Genomic DNA, 17,309 nt, shown 5'->3' on the forward strand with positions numbered 1-17,309 from the left:
TTCCATGTTTTCCCTATTTGAAGACTGTTACATGAGTAGTTACACAAGTAAGTATGGTGACACAAAATAAAACTTGGAGCCATAGGAATGAATGGGGCTAGACTAAATGCTAAATGCTAGTTGAGGTAAGAACACGGTAAAATATTGAAAAACGGATGTGTTTTTCTTTAACTACTCCCCAACACTGATTATTTTAAACATAGTTGACAAAGTATAAAAAGTAATCTGTATGGCCTCTGGATATTTCATATCTATATGATTACATTCTTCCTCATTTGCATTTGCAGGTGAAGGAGTTCATCCACTCTGAGTTGCTAGCTCTGCTGTACTCATCAGGAGATCATGTCTCTCTTATGGACGAGTCTCCTGAACAGGCTCTGCGTCGAGATGAGGTGCTGCGTACCCACGCTGCCCTGAAGGAGGCACTAAACATCATAACCGACATTTCTACTTCCACCATCTCCACCCCTTTGCCACCACCCGTAGATAACTCCTGGCTGCACGGCAGCTCCACACTGCACCGCAGGTATTTCAGCTCTTCACTTCCTGTTTAGAATCTCCATCAGCACTCTTTACTTTTTATCTTTCACTCTTTTCAGCACTTTTCTTTGAGCTGGTATGGCTCCAGTCAACTCATCAGCGCTAAGGTGATCACATGCACTCGATTACCAGGGTTCTCATCTTTATGGAAACCTGGAAATATAAGGAAATTTTGCTTTTCAGGCTAAGAAAAGACATTCAAATTAATGCAAATTTTTGTTAGTTTATAGATTTTTGTAACCAGTTTGAACGATTCACTTCTACATGATTCATTAGCAAATCAAAATATAAAGGAATCCTGATCCAGTAACCACAAATGACCCAATGTAATGGAAAGTCTTGGAAATTCATTGGGAAATATGAATCACAATTTTGGATTAATATGAAATATCCTTGAGAAGCCAGCAGTTGAGTTGCCCATAACCCAACACATTTTTGGGCGTCAACCAAAACAGCAAATTCTGCTTACTTCCCTTGTTAAGTTGCTCTCTTGCTCTCCCATTTCTCAGGTCTCCTCTGGGTTATAGTGTCCCTAAGAAGCATCCTGCACCAGCTGCTCCTCCTCCAACAAATCGTTCAGAACCGCCCACCCCACCCCTTTCCAACAGCACAGACACCACCAATACTTCCAGCCGCTCCAAACGAATTCCTCCCAGTGTTCCCAGGTAAACTATTCACTCCAACCCTTTACCTTCAAACCGACCTCTCAGTTTTTTGACTAACCCATGATGCTTTACACCAGGGGTGTCAAACATGCGGCCCGCGGGCCGGATACGGCCCGCAAAGGTGTCCAATCCGGCCCGCGTGATGATTTATACAGTATTATTAAATATTAAATTTTAAAAACCCCTTTAGGCGGGTGTCTAGTTCGTTTTTAATATGAGAGACTTGCGGAAAGGAGCAAAACGCGGAACATAGACTAAACATGGTGCCCAAAAATCTTGCCGTTTTATTGTTACCGCTCCGCTAAAGATCCACTGATTCCGGTGATCCACTTCGTGTTTTCTCGCCCGCTCCGCAGCATCTCTGTGTCCACTCTCTGCCTGGAGAGCGAAGACGACCGTTTCCGAAGTTCGTTGCATTAACAGGTAGATTCATTACATTATATCAGTTGTTAAATCGCAGAATTAGTAATTTGTAAGTATGTTTATGTATTTCTTCCGGTAATGATTTGTTGTCAGTGTTCAAAAAGTGCTAACATCTTAGCAAGCTAACAAAAACAAAAAATCCACATTCTTATTAACGTTACAATGCTTGTCTAATCGATTTAATGTTCCCGATAAGATCTAAGTTAATATAAACACTAAATTTGCTGTTGTTGGCACACTTTGTAGACAAAAAAATACAAAAAACACCAATGCCTTCACAAAATAACGACAGAGAACGGAAAGAGAGGCTTTTAGCAGCAGTTCAACATTGCAAACATGGATTCAAAGCTCCATCAAGCCAGCAGGTAAATCATATTGAATATTTAGCAGACTGTCACACTTTAATTCTTTTATATATATATATTATATTTTATATTATATATTATATATAAATTTATATTATATTTCCCATTATAATCACTTGTCTAAGTTGATGCTAGTAATATAATACATAATATTTATAATACTTTATTAAAACCATAATAATAGTACCACCCCCCATAGTGCCATTTTTGGTTTGGGCCACTGCCCCATCTAGCATTTTCTAAATGACTGTTCTTATTACAAATATATTCCAAATAAAAGTGAATGGTTTATAAATAATTTTGGCATTAAGGCAAAAGAAGTTAAATTAAAGCTTTTCAACCTATAAGGCCAGTGGGTTTTGTTCAGATGTAAATTTGTGTGTATAATATACAGTATGAGTGTGACCTTATGAAAATGTAGTTTTCACAGAGCTGTGTGTTTCTCTGGTTTTTTTGCTAAACAAACTAATTAATTGGTTTGTTAAGTTAATTTTAACACAATTATCAGCACACTAGTTTAAAAAAATTATCCGGCCCGCATTTCATGGCGTTATTTACCATCCGGCCCACAGCCTAAAATGAGTTTGACACCCCTGCTTTACACCATGGTCCATTTTGAGCAAAGCTAATATTTTGAGCAACATTTTGACACCACTGAAACCATGATATGAGTCATCAAACTTATGTTTATGTACTGCATTAAAAGGAATTTCACATACAGTATGTGTTCCTTCCATCAACAACACAGCTGAATAAACTCTAAATTCATCAAGTGCCCAGTGATTATAGGGCTGGAATGCAGTGTGTTTGCATTGGAATAAATGAACTCAGTGACCTGTAACTACACACTATTTAAAAAAACATCTTTAAAGCTCCAAGCTTGGTGAAAAAAGTTCTTTACTTTTTTGGTTTTCTGTGTTTTCATGACCTCATGTTGTTACCAAGTACGTGACCACAAATCTTCTGCCACAAGTTTTCCAGAAATATCCAATAAATTCCCTTTACAATACATATTGAGAAATGAAAATTGAACTAAGATGTGATGAAAACATTTGACCATTTTCTATTTAACGAAGATTGGGAGGAGCATGGTCATGTGATGCAACCAATCAGTGCGAAGAGGTCTGTGCATATAGCTTTGTTCCATGACAGTTTTTTTGTGGCATCCCTCCTCCACCCCATTGCCTCAATATTGGCTGGTATCTATCCCATTTAAGGAAGGGGGGAGTACTCTGAGTTCGGCCTAAAATTGCAAGCTCGGAAACCTCCCCTTGGACAGCACAGCAAATATGCTTTATTATCATATCTGATAACAAGTTTATGCTAAATATTCTGTTTATAACTTCACATTAAACAATGGGTGCTTGTTAGGGCCAATGCAACATATTGAACATTTGAATATAGTTTGTTTACATACAGTAAGATTGTCATTGACTTTTTACTCTACAATAAGGTTATATTTGTTAACATTAGTAAATGCATTAGCTAACAATGAACAATGAAATTTGGGTCGGGTCCACTGGGTGCAGTACGTAGTACCCGATACTTTTTTAGTACCACCTCAGTTTTGGATCCAAGCGACCCGAGCTGATAAAAAAACGTGACATGAAAACACTGATTGGTCTGAGAGAATCGTCACTACCAGCGCCATCGCTATAATGTAAAAGATTAGCTTTACCTTCATGCTAGCTTGCGCTGTCTCGAGTTAACCTGTTGTCAACTGTGCTTTGCTGTAAGTTCCCAAACTCCCTTTTAGCGATGAAAACATCTACAGGAACAGAATCAGAAACACCATAACAGTTTTTTTCCAGACTTGCAGTTTGTGGCGGCACATTCCCGATGCGCACGTCCTCATATATGCTTAAATGCAATATATCCGACGGACGCCAGGGGTGTTTGTACAGAAACTTTCATGTGAGACAGAGATAGTGATTAACGCGATGTGCAAACATCTATTTGTGGTGGTCAATTTAATTTCACTCAGTTCACAGCTCACCCCTCCCTTTCGAAATTCATAGAGAAGCTACGGTAGCCGCCACAGGACAAACATGTCATCATCTTAGACAGTGTAGTGATAAGACGGGTTCGGTAGAGAAGTTTGTCCGTTTAGGGCTACTAAAGAAACATGAGGGTGTAAAATGGCGACTTTCATGTAAGGGGAACCGCAGTGTTTGTAGATAAAAACTTTGACTTAAAGGCAGGGTATCTGATTTTGAAAAATGCTAACGGTAGCCGACTAGCACTAAATCACGATCCCACCCTCCATTCAAATCGCCATCCAAAGCCACGCCTCCTCCAAAACACATGAACACGCACAGACCAGACATCCACAGTCCACATCCCATGTTTCATTCACCAGTGAGAATAACATTACCAAAATAACCAACTTAAACAACTGGTTTACATCAGAATTATTTAAAGCATGTTTTCGGTACTGTAGACGTAGTAACTATATCGTTACGAACGAACACAAACTTCATAAGCAACACAATGTTTCATCAAAGTAGAATATCTAAATCCATTTAAATACAATCACATCGCTTACCTACAATACCAAAAGAAACCCTTTGCCTCCCGCAGCTGTTTGCATCTCATGGTAAAACAGTAAAGTTACCGGTGTTAATTTGGATTTTTGCTCTTTGCTTATCCAGACGGTTTTTGTCGTTGTTTCAAAAAAATAATTTTGTTTTGTGGCTCCTGTGCAGGTTGTCAATTCAGCAGGAAATTTTGCCATTCTCCTTCTGTTAACAGACGAGAGGTGAGCGCACGTGAACGCTCTGATGATGTATGGTGTCTGCGTGAACAGGTTGCGCAGTTGCATATGCAAAACACGTTCACAGATGAGGAGCAAAAATGTAATGCATCCAATTATTGCGTTCAGTCCGACTTCAATGATTTGTTGAACTTTTTTGGTCCTACGCCTTTTACAGATGACATATATTTATAAAAATACATTTAAACAACTTAGGAGACTTTGAACCAACATAACTAAAAATGTTTCTGGATCAAATCAGATACCCTGCCTTTAAAGGCAGCATGGGAGTCAGAAACACTACAGGCATATGTTCAGGAAAGAATTTAAGCTCAGTTAGTTCTGTTATACTTTCCAAATGTTGGGATTTATGCACTTACCAAACACATCTAATAAGACCCTTGGTATCTTGAGAATAAGGTTCATACTTGGACCTGTATTTAGGATTAGTCTCAAAGCGGTGAACTCGGAGACCCAAAAAACTCCTCATGAAATATAGGCATACCTACCATCACATGCATGATAGATGAGACTACATGCTGACTGGTCCCAAAACTACAGCACTAGATCACAGACAAAGCCGTCTACACGTTCAGTAAACATATGGCTCTAAGGGTAAAGAAAAATTGAGCAGATGTACAAACTTATTCACACACGCAAGCACATTGGAGTGTAACTTTTAAATCAAACCAACAAACATATTTTTTTGCAGAAAGAGTTGTGTAAAAATTTATTTTAAAATTCTGGGTAATATTTTACACAAGGATGTTAACTATTAAAATGGCTTTATTGAAGTAGATTGTAAATTCCAGCAGTCCATCTATTATATTTATGGTGAGAAAATGGTTCAATTTGTTGCCACACTAAATTTGGAGTCTCTATCTCAAACCCGCTAGCGCCACCAACAGTCCAAAGTTTTACTTACGTTTTTGCTTAAAACTACTAATGCACAAACTAAATTCTTTTGACAAATGCATTTCGAGTTACGCATTCAGTTGGTAGCATCTAGAGCTGGGATGGACAACGTTGGTCCTGGAGGCCAAATAAGGTCTTAATAGGCATACTAGAAACTTTTAGGCAGGTGTGCTGAGGCAAGTTGGTCAGGACGGAAGTTGCCCATCCCTGATCTAGAGACACCCAAGACAAAAAGTTATTAAAATAATTTTGAAACACCAATAAGTTGTCGTATACCGTGTCAGCAATTTTACATAGAACGCAAAAAAACTGATTTGACACTGTATCTTCACCATGGTAAATCCACACACAAGTTGGGGGAAGGACAATTTGGAATCTCCAATTCCCCTAACCTGCACGCCTTTGGACTGAGGGGCAACCCACCGATCTCTCTGATGAAGCAAATACGGAAGTGATTTAAACTGCAATTCATCGACTGGCAGATAGAGGCTGGCTCCAAAAGGGAGTCTAATTTTGCCCTTTATGACAACTGTGAGGGGGTGACTTTTTTGTAACTCATCCGTTTAAATTATATTAAGCTTTAAAGTTCTGCATAATTAAGGGCGTGGCCACTTGAACTGCTACTGCTGTCACTAGAGTAAGGGGTTGTGCACACCAAAAATTTTAAACGCGGCTGAAAACGCCTGTTGGCGCGATTGCCAGCTGTTTTTTCAGCCGAGCGATTGGGTAGCTGTGATACTTGAGCTGTGAGGCGGTTGGTTATTGTGATATTTGTCCCGCCCCTCCTACACTGTGATTGCAGGGCCGTGTGAGAACTGACATTGACGAGCTGAGCTTTTCACCCAAAGTTGAATCTCTTTCAACTCTCGACACTTAGCGCCGAGCTACGGTTTTCAGCATGGAAAAAAAATACTTGCTGCTGGTTTATTTGAAAACACAGAGTTTACGTAGGAATTCATCGAAAACATGCCGTGGGTGTACAAGCTTTGGTGTGCACGCCCCCTAAAGCTAGGCGTGCGTGAAGCTGAGGTGGCTGGTTGCTGAAACCATGCCCGCCTAGCTTGACTCTTTACCCATTTTCGGATATCCGCGAGTGATGCGCAGTGACGCGCGGCCAAGATGGCGACGGCAGGCACGTCTACTTTTGGCTTCAAAAACGATCTTCAGAAACCTATGGGTGATGTCACGGTCACTACATCCATCTTTTTTTGCAGTCAATGCTTTGAACTTGGGAGGAAACCAGACACAGAGAGAGCATGCAAAATCCACACAGATAGACCTCCTGACCCAGCCAAGGCTCCAACCAGAGACCTTTTTGCTGTGAGGCAACAGTGCTACCCACTGAGCCACTGTGCCGCCCCATAACTGCATGTAAAGAGTTGTCTATTAAGAGTTGTCTTTGTTATACGCTGCCTTAAACCTTGTGTCTGGTTAATTTGTATTATACATTTGAGAATGACATTTTATATAGCACTATAACAGAGTTTTTTAAACTGTGAGTTGGGACCCACTTGTGGGTCGCACAGTGGGATAAGGTGGGTCATGCAAAGTTGCTTGACTGTAATAGCGCTGAATGACAATTTACAGAGAAGTTTAACTAATGAAAATGACATTAATTCGGATATGATAATTCGGATATGAATATTTTAATTAATTTCAAAAAGGGGACATATCATGAAAATCTTTACATGTTTAAGTGCTATAATTGGCTCCCCAGTGCTTCTATTAACCAAGAAAATGTTAAAAGATCAACCAAGTATCTTAGTTTTGGTAAACCATTCTCTGCAAGCATGTAAAAAATAGGCCATTGACATTTGGATTCCCTTGTGATGTCAGAAGGGGATAATACCGCCCCTTAATCTGTACTATCCAACCACGGCACAGCCATTTAGTGCAGAGATCAGCTCATTTGCTTTTAAAAGGACGAACCCAAAAACGGCACATTTTTGCTCTTACCTACAAAATGCCAATTTTAACATGCTATGATAAATTATTTATCCGGTATTTTGAGCTAGAATTTCACATACGTACTATTTTACATTTGAAAAAGTTACAAGCAAAAATAATAACAATAAATTATAAAAGAGAAAAAATGTGTCTTCCCTCATATTTCCATTTAAAAATATGTTGTTGGGTCCCAGCCAGGATAGATTGTATTAAGTGTTAAGTGTGGCGAAAAAAAAAGTTTGGAAACCCTGCATTATAATCACAAGTTTCTCAGAGAGAGAGAGAAAAGTGCTCATAACTACATAACGCATAAAAATATCTTCTGAATGGCTGTGGTTGAGTCACAATGTTCAGCATGTGTTCCTGTATATCCTCACAAAAAGGCCATGGATTTGAACCCAGGGTACACAGATACTGATAAAAAGCATTGCCTTGTACGTTGCAATGCACTGTAAGTCACTTTGGATGTGTCTGCCAAATGCGTAAATGTCAGCAGTGTTCACATTTAGTGTTTACAGACAAATTGCTTATCGCTGGAAACTTGAACACAGCGTTAATGGTCCTTAAAATAGACTTCCTTTATGCAAAATATACTTTGTGCAAAATATAATTTATGATCCAGAATTTTTACAAAACCGCTTGGGATGGGTGGGGGTCCTCTGGAAAGTGTGTTTTTCATATTTGATTTTTTGTACATATGGTCTCTTAGTCTCTCTCACTCTTTCTAGCTCTCAGCTTGTTTTTCATTTCTAAGCCAAATCACCAAAGACAGTACAAGAAGGCTTCTCACGTGTCTTACGGTTATTTGACTTTTTTGTTTGGATTTCTGTTGCGTTTCTTATTTCACACGACCAAGAGCATGACTTCATGGAAAGAGAGTTATCATACCGTTTAAACTCTCATATTAGCATTCACCAACTGACTTTATCTTTTTCTTCCTCACTATTCCAGTGGTGTTTGTTTCTTACTTGTCCCTTTTTTGATCTCCGTCACTCATTCCTTACCTCGATTTTTGGCCCATTTTTCATTTCGTTTCTGCCTCATTTCCTTTGTGTTCAGTAACGGGTCTGTTTAGACCTCCACCCATTTACTCCTCCTTTTTCTCCCTCTCTCTTTCTCTCACCGTCTCCCACTTATTTTTTCACATTTCCTCTCACAATCACTCATCCCCACTCTCCAACTTTCCCTCTCTTTTCTTCCACCCCCATACCCCATTTTTCCTGCAGTTTGTGCAGAACTCATTTGAACCTTTTCACAGTTGTGTTGTGACCCTGGCCAACATCACTTTAGTGCACTTAGAACTTAGTGAGCTGCCTACCGACCCCACATTGTCAGAAAAAAATACCCCTAAGCTGTCACTGGGGCAGTGCCCATTAAAAATGTCCTAATATGTATCATTTAGGTACAGATATGTATACATTTGGAACTTTTGAGGTACTTGTATGAACTCTTTTCATGGGTACCGCCCCAGTGACATTGCAATTACACCCACATATTATTTTTGTAAATTCTTGTACATTTAACTTAATTATTTCTTTCTGTGTTCCAGTAAACCCCTGGTATTTCCAGGCTGTAATATCTAGTACGGTTCTTCAAGAAATGTTATGCTTTTCTTTCCATCTTCTCCATCCTCTTTCTTTCTTTCAGCAAAACCACAGTCCTGCACTCGCCGCAGCTCGGGAAAAATAAAAGTCGTTCGCCTTTCTTTCCCATCCCAGAAACCTGCTCGTTCTGCCAGCTCCATTAGAGAGTGAGATTCCTGCATCTCCACAGGGATCTTTCCAGGACCAGCACTGCAGGAATGCTGGACTCATATTCCTCCTACATATATTTCAACACACACACAACACCCGCTTAGAAGTCAACTTGGTCCGTCATTGACTACGCTTACATGTACACCAATAATGCGATTATTTCCAATAATCTGAGTAAGGACTTAATCCCAGTAATTAGATGTTTACATGACTGCTAACCTCTTTACTTCTAGTTATATGCAGGTTTTTATTTTCTGATTATTTGTTAATAATTGTGCTTATTATTCACACATAGCCCAATGATGAACTCACATATACTGTGTACTTGCGTTAAATGACAAACACATTCTTATGGACGTATTTCGTTATTCTGTGCCATGATGAAGACACAAATATTATGACAGTGGCTGTAACGGTTTTATACGCAGCTGTCGCGTTATTTTAGCTTTTTCTGGAGAATCGTGTTGACAGAGTTCAGGGATAACTTTCTAATGTCAAGTATAAAACGAATTTGCGGTTAAGGTTTGTGCAGTATAGATGCGATTACAACAGGGCTTTGAACCAGATTTTTTTCCCAATTGGTTCGTTCCTAACAGAAACAGTATTTTAACGTTTCTGGTTTTTGGTTCAACCCTGAAATTGACGTTCCTGAACCGGTTAATAACGTTCCATGTCAGCTGTGGGACATACAAATAAGTAGGCCGATCATTAGGACATTAAACCTACATTTGTTGAGTGCACTTAAACACGGGCACACACATAGACGGAGGACAAATTCCAAACAGCGCTTTGGAAAGAAGCACCAGCATAAACAATCGTTCCACATAAAGTGAAAATTATGTTGTTTTTCAGTGCTTTATTCACCAAATGTATTTTAATGGACTACAGTATGAGACACAGTAGCGCAACTTTCTCTCAAGTTTATACATCAAGAGTTCTTATCCTTCAAGGGTGAGTTGGACCGGACACATTCAACCCCATGTGCGTACAGAAAATTGCTCACTTTAGCGTCTTTTTGCAGTTAAATTGTTTAAAATCACTTAAGCGTTAACATTTGCAAGCCCTTAAAACCCGTGCAAATAATCAACTTTCACCCTATCTAAATTTGCGTATTAATCCGCGAATCGCATGCGAGCCGAACCGTGGGTCGTGATCTGTACGGATCACGGATCAACTGCGATCCGTTACACCACTAATTAGTAAAAAAACAAACATCTTGAGATACTTGGTAGCCTACAATATTTACCTCTTATGATTGAGCATTAGAGACTTGGGCTTGAGTAGACTACTTGATGGAGGCAAGCTTCTCATTTCTCAGATGAGTCAACGACGACCGGAAGTGAACTTCGAGTATTGCACAGAAATCTTGTCAAAGAACGAAAAAAAAAACGGTATTAACCAGTTACCATTATTTTAAATAAACGTTTCTGTTTCGGAACATATATTTTTTGAAAGTTTCTGGTTTCGTTTCTGTTCCTTGCAAAACATCAAAAGTTTCTGGTTTTCGTTTTCGTTCTGTGAACCGGTTCAAAGCCTTGGATTACAAAGGCGCATAATGCGATAAAAAATGGCATACACCACGTGTTTTAAAGGGGACATTTCACAAAACTTTTTTAAGATTCAAATAAATCTTTGGTATCTCCAGAGTACATATGTGAACTTTTAACTCAAAATACCACATAGATAGTTTATTATAGCATGTTAAAATTTCAACTATGTAGGTTTAAGTAAAAATTTGCCATTTTTGGTGTGTCCTTTAACATGCAAATGAGTTAATCTCTGCACTAAAAAAAAGTGCAGCTTTGCACCTAAAGAGTTTATATTAGCATGTCAGAGGTACATATTGGTACCAAGGAGAGCTTATTAGTACCTCAACGATAAATATGTCTCTCAAAGGTACCTAAATGGTACATATTATAGGACGTTTAAAGGGAACCTCCCCAGTGACAGCTGGGGTACATATATTGACAATTTTTACTAACAGTGTACCTTTGTTACCGTTAACATGCACCCTCATAATGGGATTATAATTGAATTTTGGCAATTTTGCGATTATACTTTACCTTATGTAAACAGAATACTTTGATTATAATAATGGGATTAAGCTCATAATCGCAGCAAGTATAATTGTGTTAAAGGGGACATATCATGAAAATCTGACTTTTTCTATGTTTAAGTGCTAAAATTGGGTCCCCAGTGCTTTTATCAACCTAGAAAATGTGAAAAAGATCAACCTAGTAACTTAGTTTTGATAAACTATTCTCTGCGAGTATGTGGAAAAATTGGTAATTGAAATTTGGCTCCCTGATGATGTCACAAGGGGATAATACCGCCACATAACCTGCACTATCCAACCATGCAATTGCCATAAAGGGTACCGTCCCAGTGACAGCTGGGGTACATATTTTGACATTTACCCTTTTAAACAGCATGATTTTGTGGTGCTTAAAATATTGCTCTGTAATAATGATACATTTTATGTAATGATACATTTCACTTTTAGGTCTCTTTTAATAATAGTGTGAAAATCACTATTATTAAACATTTTTTAAATATGTGCACCTCTAAAAAAAGCAACAAACTATAAGTAAAAAAATGCATTTCTGGAGGAACTGTATAAGTGTGCTTGCTCTGGTGCCGCCAATTTAGTTTTTTGATGTTGTGCATCCTCACATTGGAGTCCTAAGTTCATGTAAAGTTTGGTTTCAATCATGAAAGCGTTCCTGCATGAACTACTTCCTGTTTTGGCAGATTTGACACACATTTCGTTGGGACTGTGACGGACAAACGCTTCCGGAAAATATAAAAATCCTTCTAGTTACTTTTGTGAGGCTTGTTCCAAGGATCATGTATGTCCAGTTTTGTGAAGTTCAGACAAAATTTGTGACATGTGAATCTTTTTTTGGTTTTCTATTCAATCCAATATGGCGGAAGAACGACATGGATCCGTCCAGAAAAGCAACTTAGACCAGCACCGCCCGAACATTTTAAAGTTTGTATGGGGTTTTTGTGTCAAACGGCCTACTCGCCGGAGCTTGCCAAAAATTTGGGCGGAATAATAAAAATAATAATAAGTAAACTCATGAAGAACAATAAGCGTGCTTTTTGCAAGCACACTTAATTATACATTTTTATGCATTTGGCTGACGCTTTTATCCAAAGTAACTTACAGTGCATTACAAAGTATTAATTTTTTAATCAGTATGTGCGTTCCCTGGGTTCAAACCCATGACCTTATGCACTCCTAATGCAATGCTCCACCACTGAGCTATACATCTATAAGTGTTTGCCTGTGGAATTCATGTTCCTCTTCTCAAATAATCTGCAGGGTTCTGTATTCATATGTGACTTATCTAAAGAAAAATCTTTCTGTTGTATAGATTTGATCTGGGCATTTGCTTTCATTTTAACTTTTATTTTCAGAAACAAAACATACACACAGGCAATTGTAAACACATGCAGCCATCTGAAACAGAGATTGTTGATATTTCCATTATCTGAATTGGCAGAGTTCTTACTGCTGACCTCTCAGAGTTTCTTCTAAAAGCTTGGGTTATGTCTAATGTGTTTCAGGAGACAACCACCGGCGGTACCCACACAAGAGACACACTGAGACCCCTGTGCCATCATCAAACCCACCTGCAAGGGAAAAATTACCAATTACACAATCTGCTTACATTTTCATTAAACTGCCTTTAAAAAAACCTGATACTCTCCACTCAGTTTTATTTGTTTTAATGTGGAATTTATTTTGTAAATGCAGACCTTGAATCAGTTCTGGATCTTTGCTTTTAGACAGATTGTGGTTTAGCAAAGCAGATCTCCACTGAGCCAAATAATCTCTTTGCCCAATAATTCTGCTTTTAGTGAGCAAAACTTTTCATGCTGGAAAGTTTGTTACTCTTTTGTACATACATGTTCATTTTAGCTGGGATCAACATTGTATGTGTTGTTTTACAATATGAGTGTATTGAGTGAGTTTATTGCCTCAAATAAAATGGATTTTTTTAAATACTTTGTGTCCTTGAGAGAAAATAAAACAATTTCTTGCATTCAGGAGTTACAAATTTGAACAAACTTGTAAGACGGTTTTGTTAAACATGAACAGCCGTGTATATCTTGCATTGTTTGTGCTATGTGAATGATAGGGGTGAGCTGCCCTAAAGTGGGATATCCATAGTGTTTGTAAGTCCCTCCTAAATACATGACTGCCATTGAAACTATGGGTTAGCAAAGTTGTGACATGTAATCAAAATCCTGGGGTTGGGTGTGGATTTAATGTTTTGGCTACACATTGCAATGTCACAGAATTCTGAATTTAAAAAAAAAATGTCCCACTTAGGGCTATTCAATGTACCTTAAATAATTTGCCTTTTTGAGTTAACACCCTAACATTGGGGTTATGTGCTGTATTTATGAATATATACCACTGTTATATTAAAATTCAGTTATGAGACTGAAGAAAAACCAATAGAGGGGCATTAAATGTTGTAATGCCATTTGCATGTAACAATGCATATAATGCTTTAACCAATACTGTATGAGACTGACATCTTGTGGGCAAATATGTTGCAGCAATGGTTATTACCTTTAATGTAACATTATACACAAATTCTGGTTATTCTTTATAATAAGGGTCCATGAATCATAATGAACTAAGACATAAATGTATTTTTACTTAAACACAAACTAATGCTGAGTTAAGGCATGTACTGTAATAGTAAAAAATCTAGAAACATCACTGTTAAGAACTATATTTATTTCAACACAATGAGTGTTAATAAATGTATTCTTAAAAAAACAACAACCATTAAACCATTTAATAATTAAACCCAGACAATTCTGCAACATCCTTGCATTTATATAAATACTGTTTTAAGAGTTTATAGCTTCCTACAGTCCACATAGTTCATTAAGGTGAACATGCTTGGATCATACTGCACCTAACCCCAAAACATCCTTTATAAAATAGAAACTCAAAGACATTATTATGTGATAATTAGTGTAAACGCATTTTATGTAAATCAATACAGTTAACACTATGTGACCCTGTCTGAAATCCAAAGTAAAGTCTTCATCTTATTATGAGATTATGAGCTTTAAAGTTTGATTTCAATCTTTGAAATCATCTTTTTCTACTGTTGACATAAAATATTTGCGCCAGAGATATTACATTTGTGATTTTGGATAAAAGCATCTGCCAAATCCATAAAAATGTAAATTAGAGTTTAGTATTTTTATTACCTTGCTCAGTCAATATTAAAGACATTAAGATTATATTTTTTGTTTACAGAATTTTCTTAACATTGTGTAGGAAAAATAACATCAGCTGGGTTTTCACAGACTGAATGACATAATACAGTATTGAGAATCTATTAAGAATCACAAATGAAAATAATAAAACAGAATACTGGCAATTACAATTTTGGCTAACAGTTGCTTCTGTTATGGGCTCATTTTCTTTTGCAAATTATGAATTACTTTTGCAATTAGATTATTCTTTTGGTATCAGGGTAATATATGATATGGGAGTGTTAAAGGGGACATGTTATGAAAATCTGACTTTTAAGTGCTATAAATGCTTCTATCAACCTAGAAACTGTGAAAAAGATCAACCCAGTAACTTAGTTTTAGTAAACCATTCTCTGCAAGCATGTGAAAAAATAGCTATTTAAATTTGACTCCCCTTGTGATGTCAGAAGGACATATTACCGCCCCTTAATTTGCACTATCCAACCATGTCACTGCCATTTAGTGCAGAGATCAAATAATTTGCATTTAAAAGGACACAATCAAAAACGGCAAATTTTTGCTCATACCTACAAAGTGGCAATTTTAAAATGCTATAATAAATTATCTATATGATATTCTTAGCTGAATCTTCACATATGTACTCTGGAGACACCAAAGATTTATTTGACATCTTAAAAAAAATGTCCCTTTTAAAATCACAAATTTAATAGTTGCAAACCATTCCATATGAGATCTCTGGCACACAGTACTAATTTCTCCCTGAGCTTGGAAAAGTGCACACAAGTCTTAAAATGAAGACCTTCTTAAGACTCTATCGAAAACATCTGAAGACTAATTCACACTAATCCCACAAATGTCAACAGTCAGCATTTGTGTTTTTCAGATCAGTGTGAATTAGCCTTATAGTAACAACTTCTTTAAAATCCTGTAGCCCGAGCAGGTTTTATTTCAGTTCAGGAAGTGTGAGAGGTCCTCTCTGATCTCTGCCTCGTCCCAAGGACCATGGATATTGTCCTTATGTCTTTGCAGGTGGACTAGTAACAGCGGAGACAGGAAAGTAAGCATTATCAGAGCCAGGGAGAGAAGCACTGCTCCTTCAAGCCAGAGACTACCCAGACCCCCCACACCACCCAAACACACCAACCCGGCTGCCCACGGGAAGCTCCACGTCGCCTTCTCCCTCATACGATGAAGCAGGCAGGGCCAAAGCGCAAATATCAGAAGAGCACAGCTCAGCATCGTGAAGGTATGCAGGGCACCGGGCAACCGAGATGCCAGGCACACCGACCCAAAAAGGGCCGCGTTGAGTGAAAGGCTGCCCGGCGGACTGGGTTGGGCATAGGGGAAAGACACCAAGTGTGCCAAGAGCATGCCGGCTGACATGGCGTACACAGTATCTGTACTAACCGCTTCGGTCAGTGTCTTTAAAACCGGGGAGAACCCAAAAGTAAAAGCCAGGAAGATAGTGGCACTCTGCAGGTCTGCCAGGCGCGTGCGTTCTCGAATCTCGGCTCCTCCCAGGATCTCATAGAGTCCGTAGCCCAACAGAGCACAAGCCAGACTGACCCACAACACTGTGGATGGCACAAGGTCTCCCTGTTCCATATAAGACCATAATGTGAGAAAGATTGCCACGCATGACACCTGCTGTGCGATCAGCCCAGCCTCTCGAACCACAGCCCAGTAACGGTACTGACGGACCCGGATGTTGCGTCGTAGCTCTTCCAGGAAACGGCTGTCCACGTAATTGTCCGGGAAAGGCTGTCGCTCATACAACACTTTGCGCCATGGGACTGCCGCCGGAGCTCCCGGATCACTGTCTGCCCCCATCACCTGTCAAAATAGACATCAAACATTATCAAAAAATACATACAACAAAATAAGACTTTTGTATCGTGTCATAATATCAAGGGACGCAAAAAACATCTTTCAGTAGATACAAGCTAACATATCAACCTCCCAATGATACATTTAACTCACGAAATGCTAAGTACATAAACTGTAAGCCTGGATCTAAGTTACGCGACACCCCATAAATGAAGAGGTTTAACATTGGTAGACCGATCTTAAAGTAAGACTAGAATAGTTTAAGTAAGTTAGCGACCAAGCAATGACTGGTGAAATAAATAAACTGCTTTGTATGGACAGCTCCATATATACACCAAGAGCAGATCAGCGATTCAAGCTTACCAATAATACAATAACTTTCAAGTTTATTCATCGCGAATACATTCATGTAAACAATAAAAAAATTACAAAACTATATTTTTTTTACCGAATAAACTGGATTTTCTCTTTTCACACTGCTGTCATGCCATCACACAACCTCCTTCTCCACAACCCGGAAGTAACGGGACGCCTAAACAAAGGTGGAGCTATTGAAATGAAAGAGCGCCATCCATTGGCCTGGTTCTTATTCTTCTAGGATTTAATGGCGGTTGGCAAAGCAACTTAAAAGGTGCATTCCCGCCACCTACTGAAAAGGAGTGTGAAGCGCATTATGGAAAGGAAGTTCATATAATAAAGGTTACACAAAAGGGAGTTTTACATTCTATTAAATAATCATGTTCATTTAAATACATAAATAACTCATGATAAATGCTTGTTTGTTTGGAACCTTCTCCACGGAGAGCTGGAAGTGTCAGCTAATTGATTTTCATATTTCTTAAAGCTTGTCTTAGTTGGGACTTAGTAG

General features: G+C 38.4%; 2 protein-coding genes across 5 annotated transcripts in view; one reads left to right on the plus strand and one right to left on the minus strand.

Annotated features, from left to right (window-relative positions):
• The window catches only part of dnm3a (dynamin 3a), a 70,662-nt gene extending 57,289 nt beyond the window's left edge, over positions 1-13,373 (plus strand). For 3 of the 4 annotated variants that reach the window (XM_065257355.2, XM_065257356.2, XM_065257354.2), the window contains 3 exons: positions 288-526; positions 1,050-1,205; positions 12,935-13,373. In XM_065257355.2, coding sequence (XP_065113427.1) covers positions 288-526; positions 1,050-1,205; positions 12,935-12,974 — 435 coding nt within the window. In that variant the 3' untranslated portion in view covers positions 12,975-13,373. Of the gene's footprint in view, positions 1-287; positions 527-1,049; positions 1,206-12,934 lie in introns of those variants that run through there. The other variant, XR_010528827.2, reaches the window with a different exon arrangement.
• A 132-nt stretch (positions 13,374-13,505) lies between these two features.
• On the minus strand, positions 13,506-16,972 carry pigc (phosphatidylinositol glycan anchor biosynthesis, class C). Its single transcript, XM_065257360.1, has 2 exons — positions 16,890-16,972; positions 13,506-16,447 (listed from the first exon to the last, which is right to left on the minus strand). The coding sequence occupies exon 2, from the start codon at positions 16,442-16,444 to the stop codon at positions 15,563-15,565; it is 882 nt and encodes a 293-aa protein (XP_065113432.1). The 5' UTR covers positions 16,445-16,447; positions 16,890-16,972; the 3' UTR covers positions 13,506-15,562.
• Between the last annotated feature and the right edge of the window lie 337 nt (positions 16,973-17,309).

This window comes from Paramisgurnus dabryanus, chromosome 12 (assembly GCF_030506205.2).
Source record: "Paramisgurnus dabryanus chromosome 12, PD_genome_1.1, whole genome shotgun sequence".
Lineage (NCBI taxonomy): Eukaryota > Metazoa > Chordata > Actinopteri > Cypriniformes > Cobitidae > Paramisgurnus > Paramisgurnus dabryanus.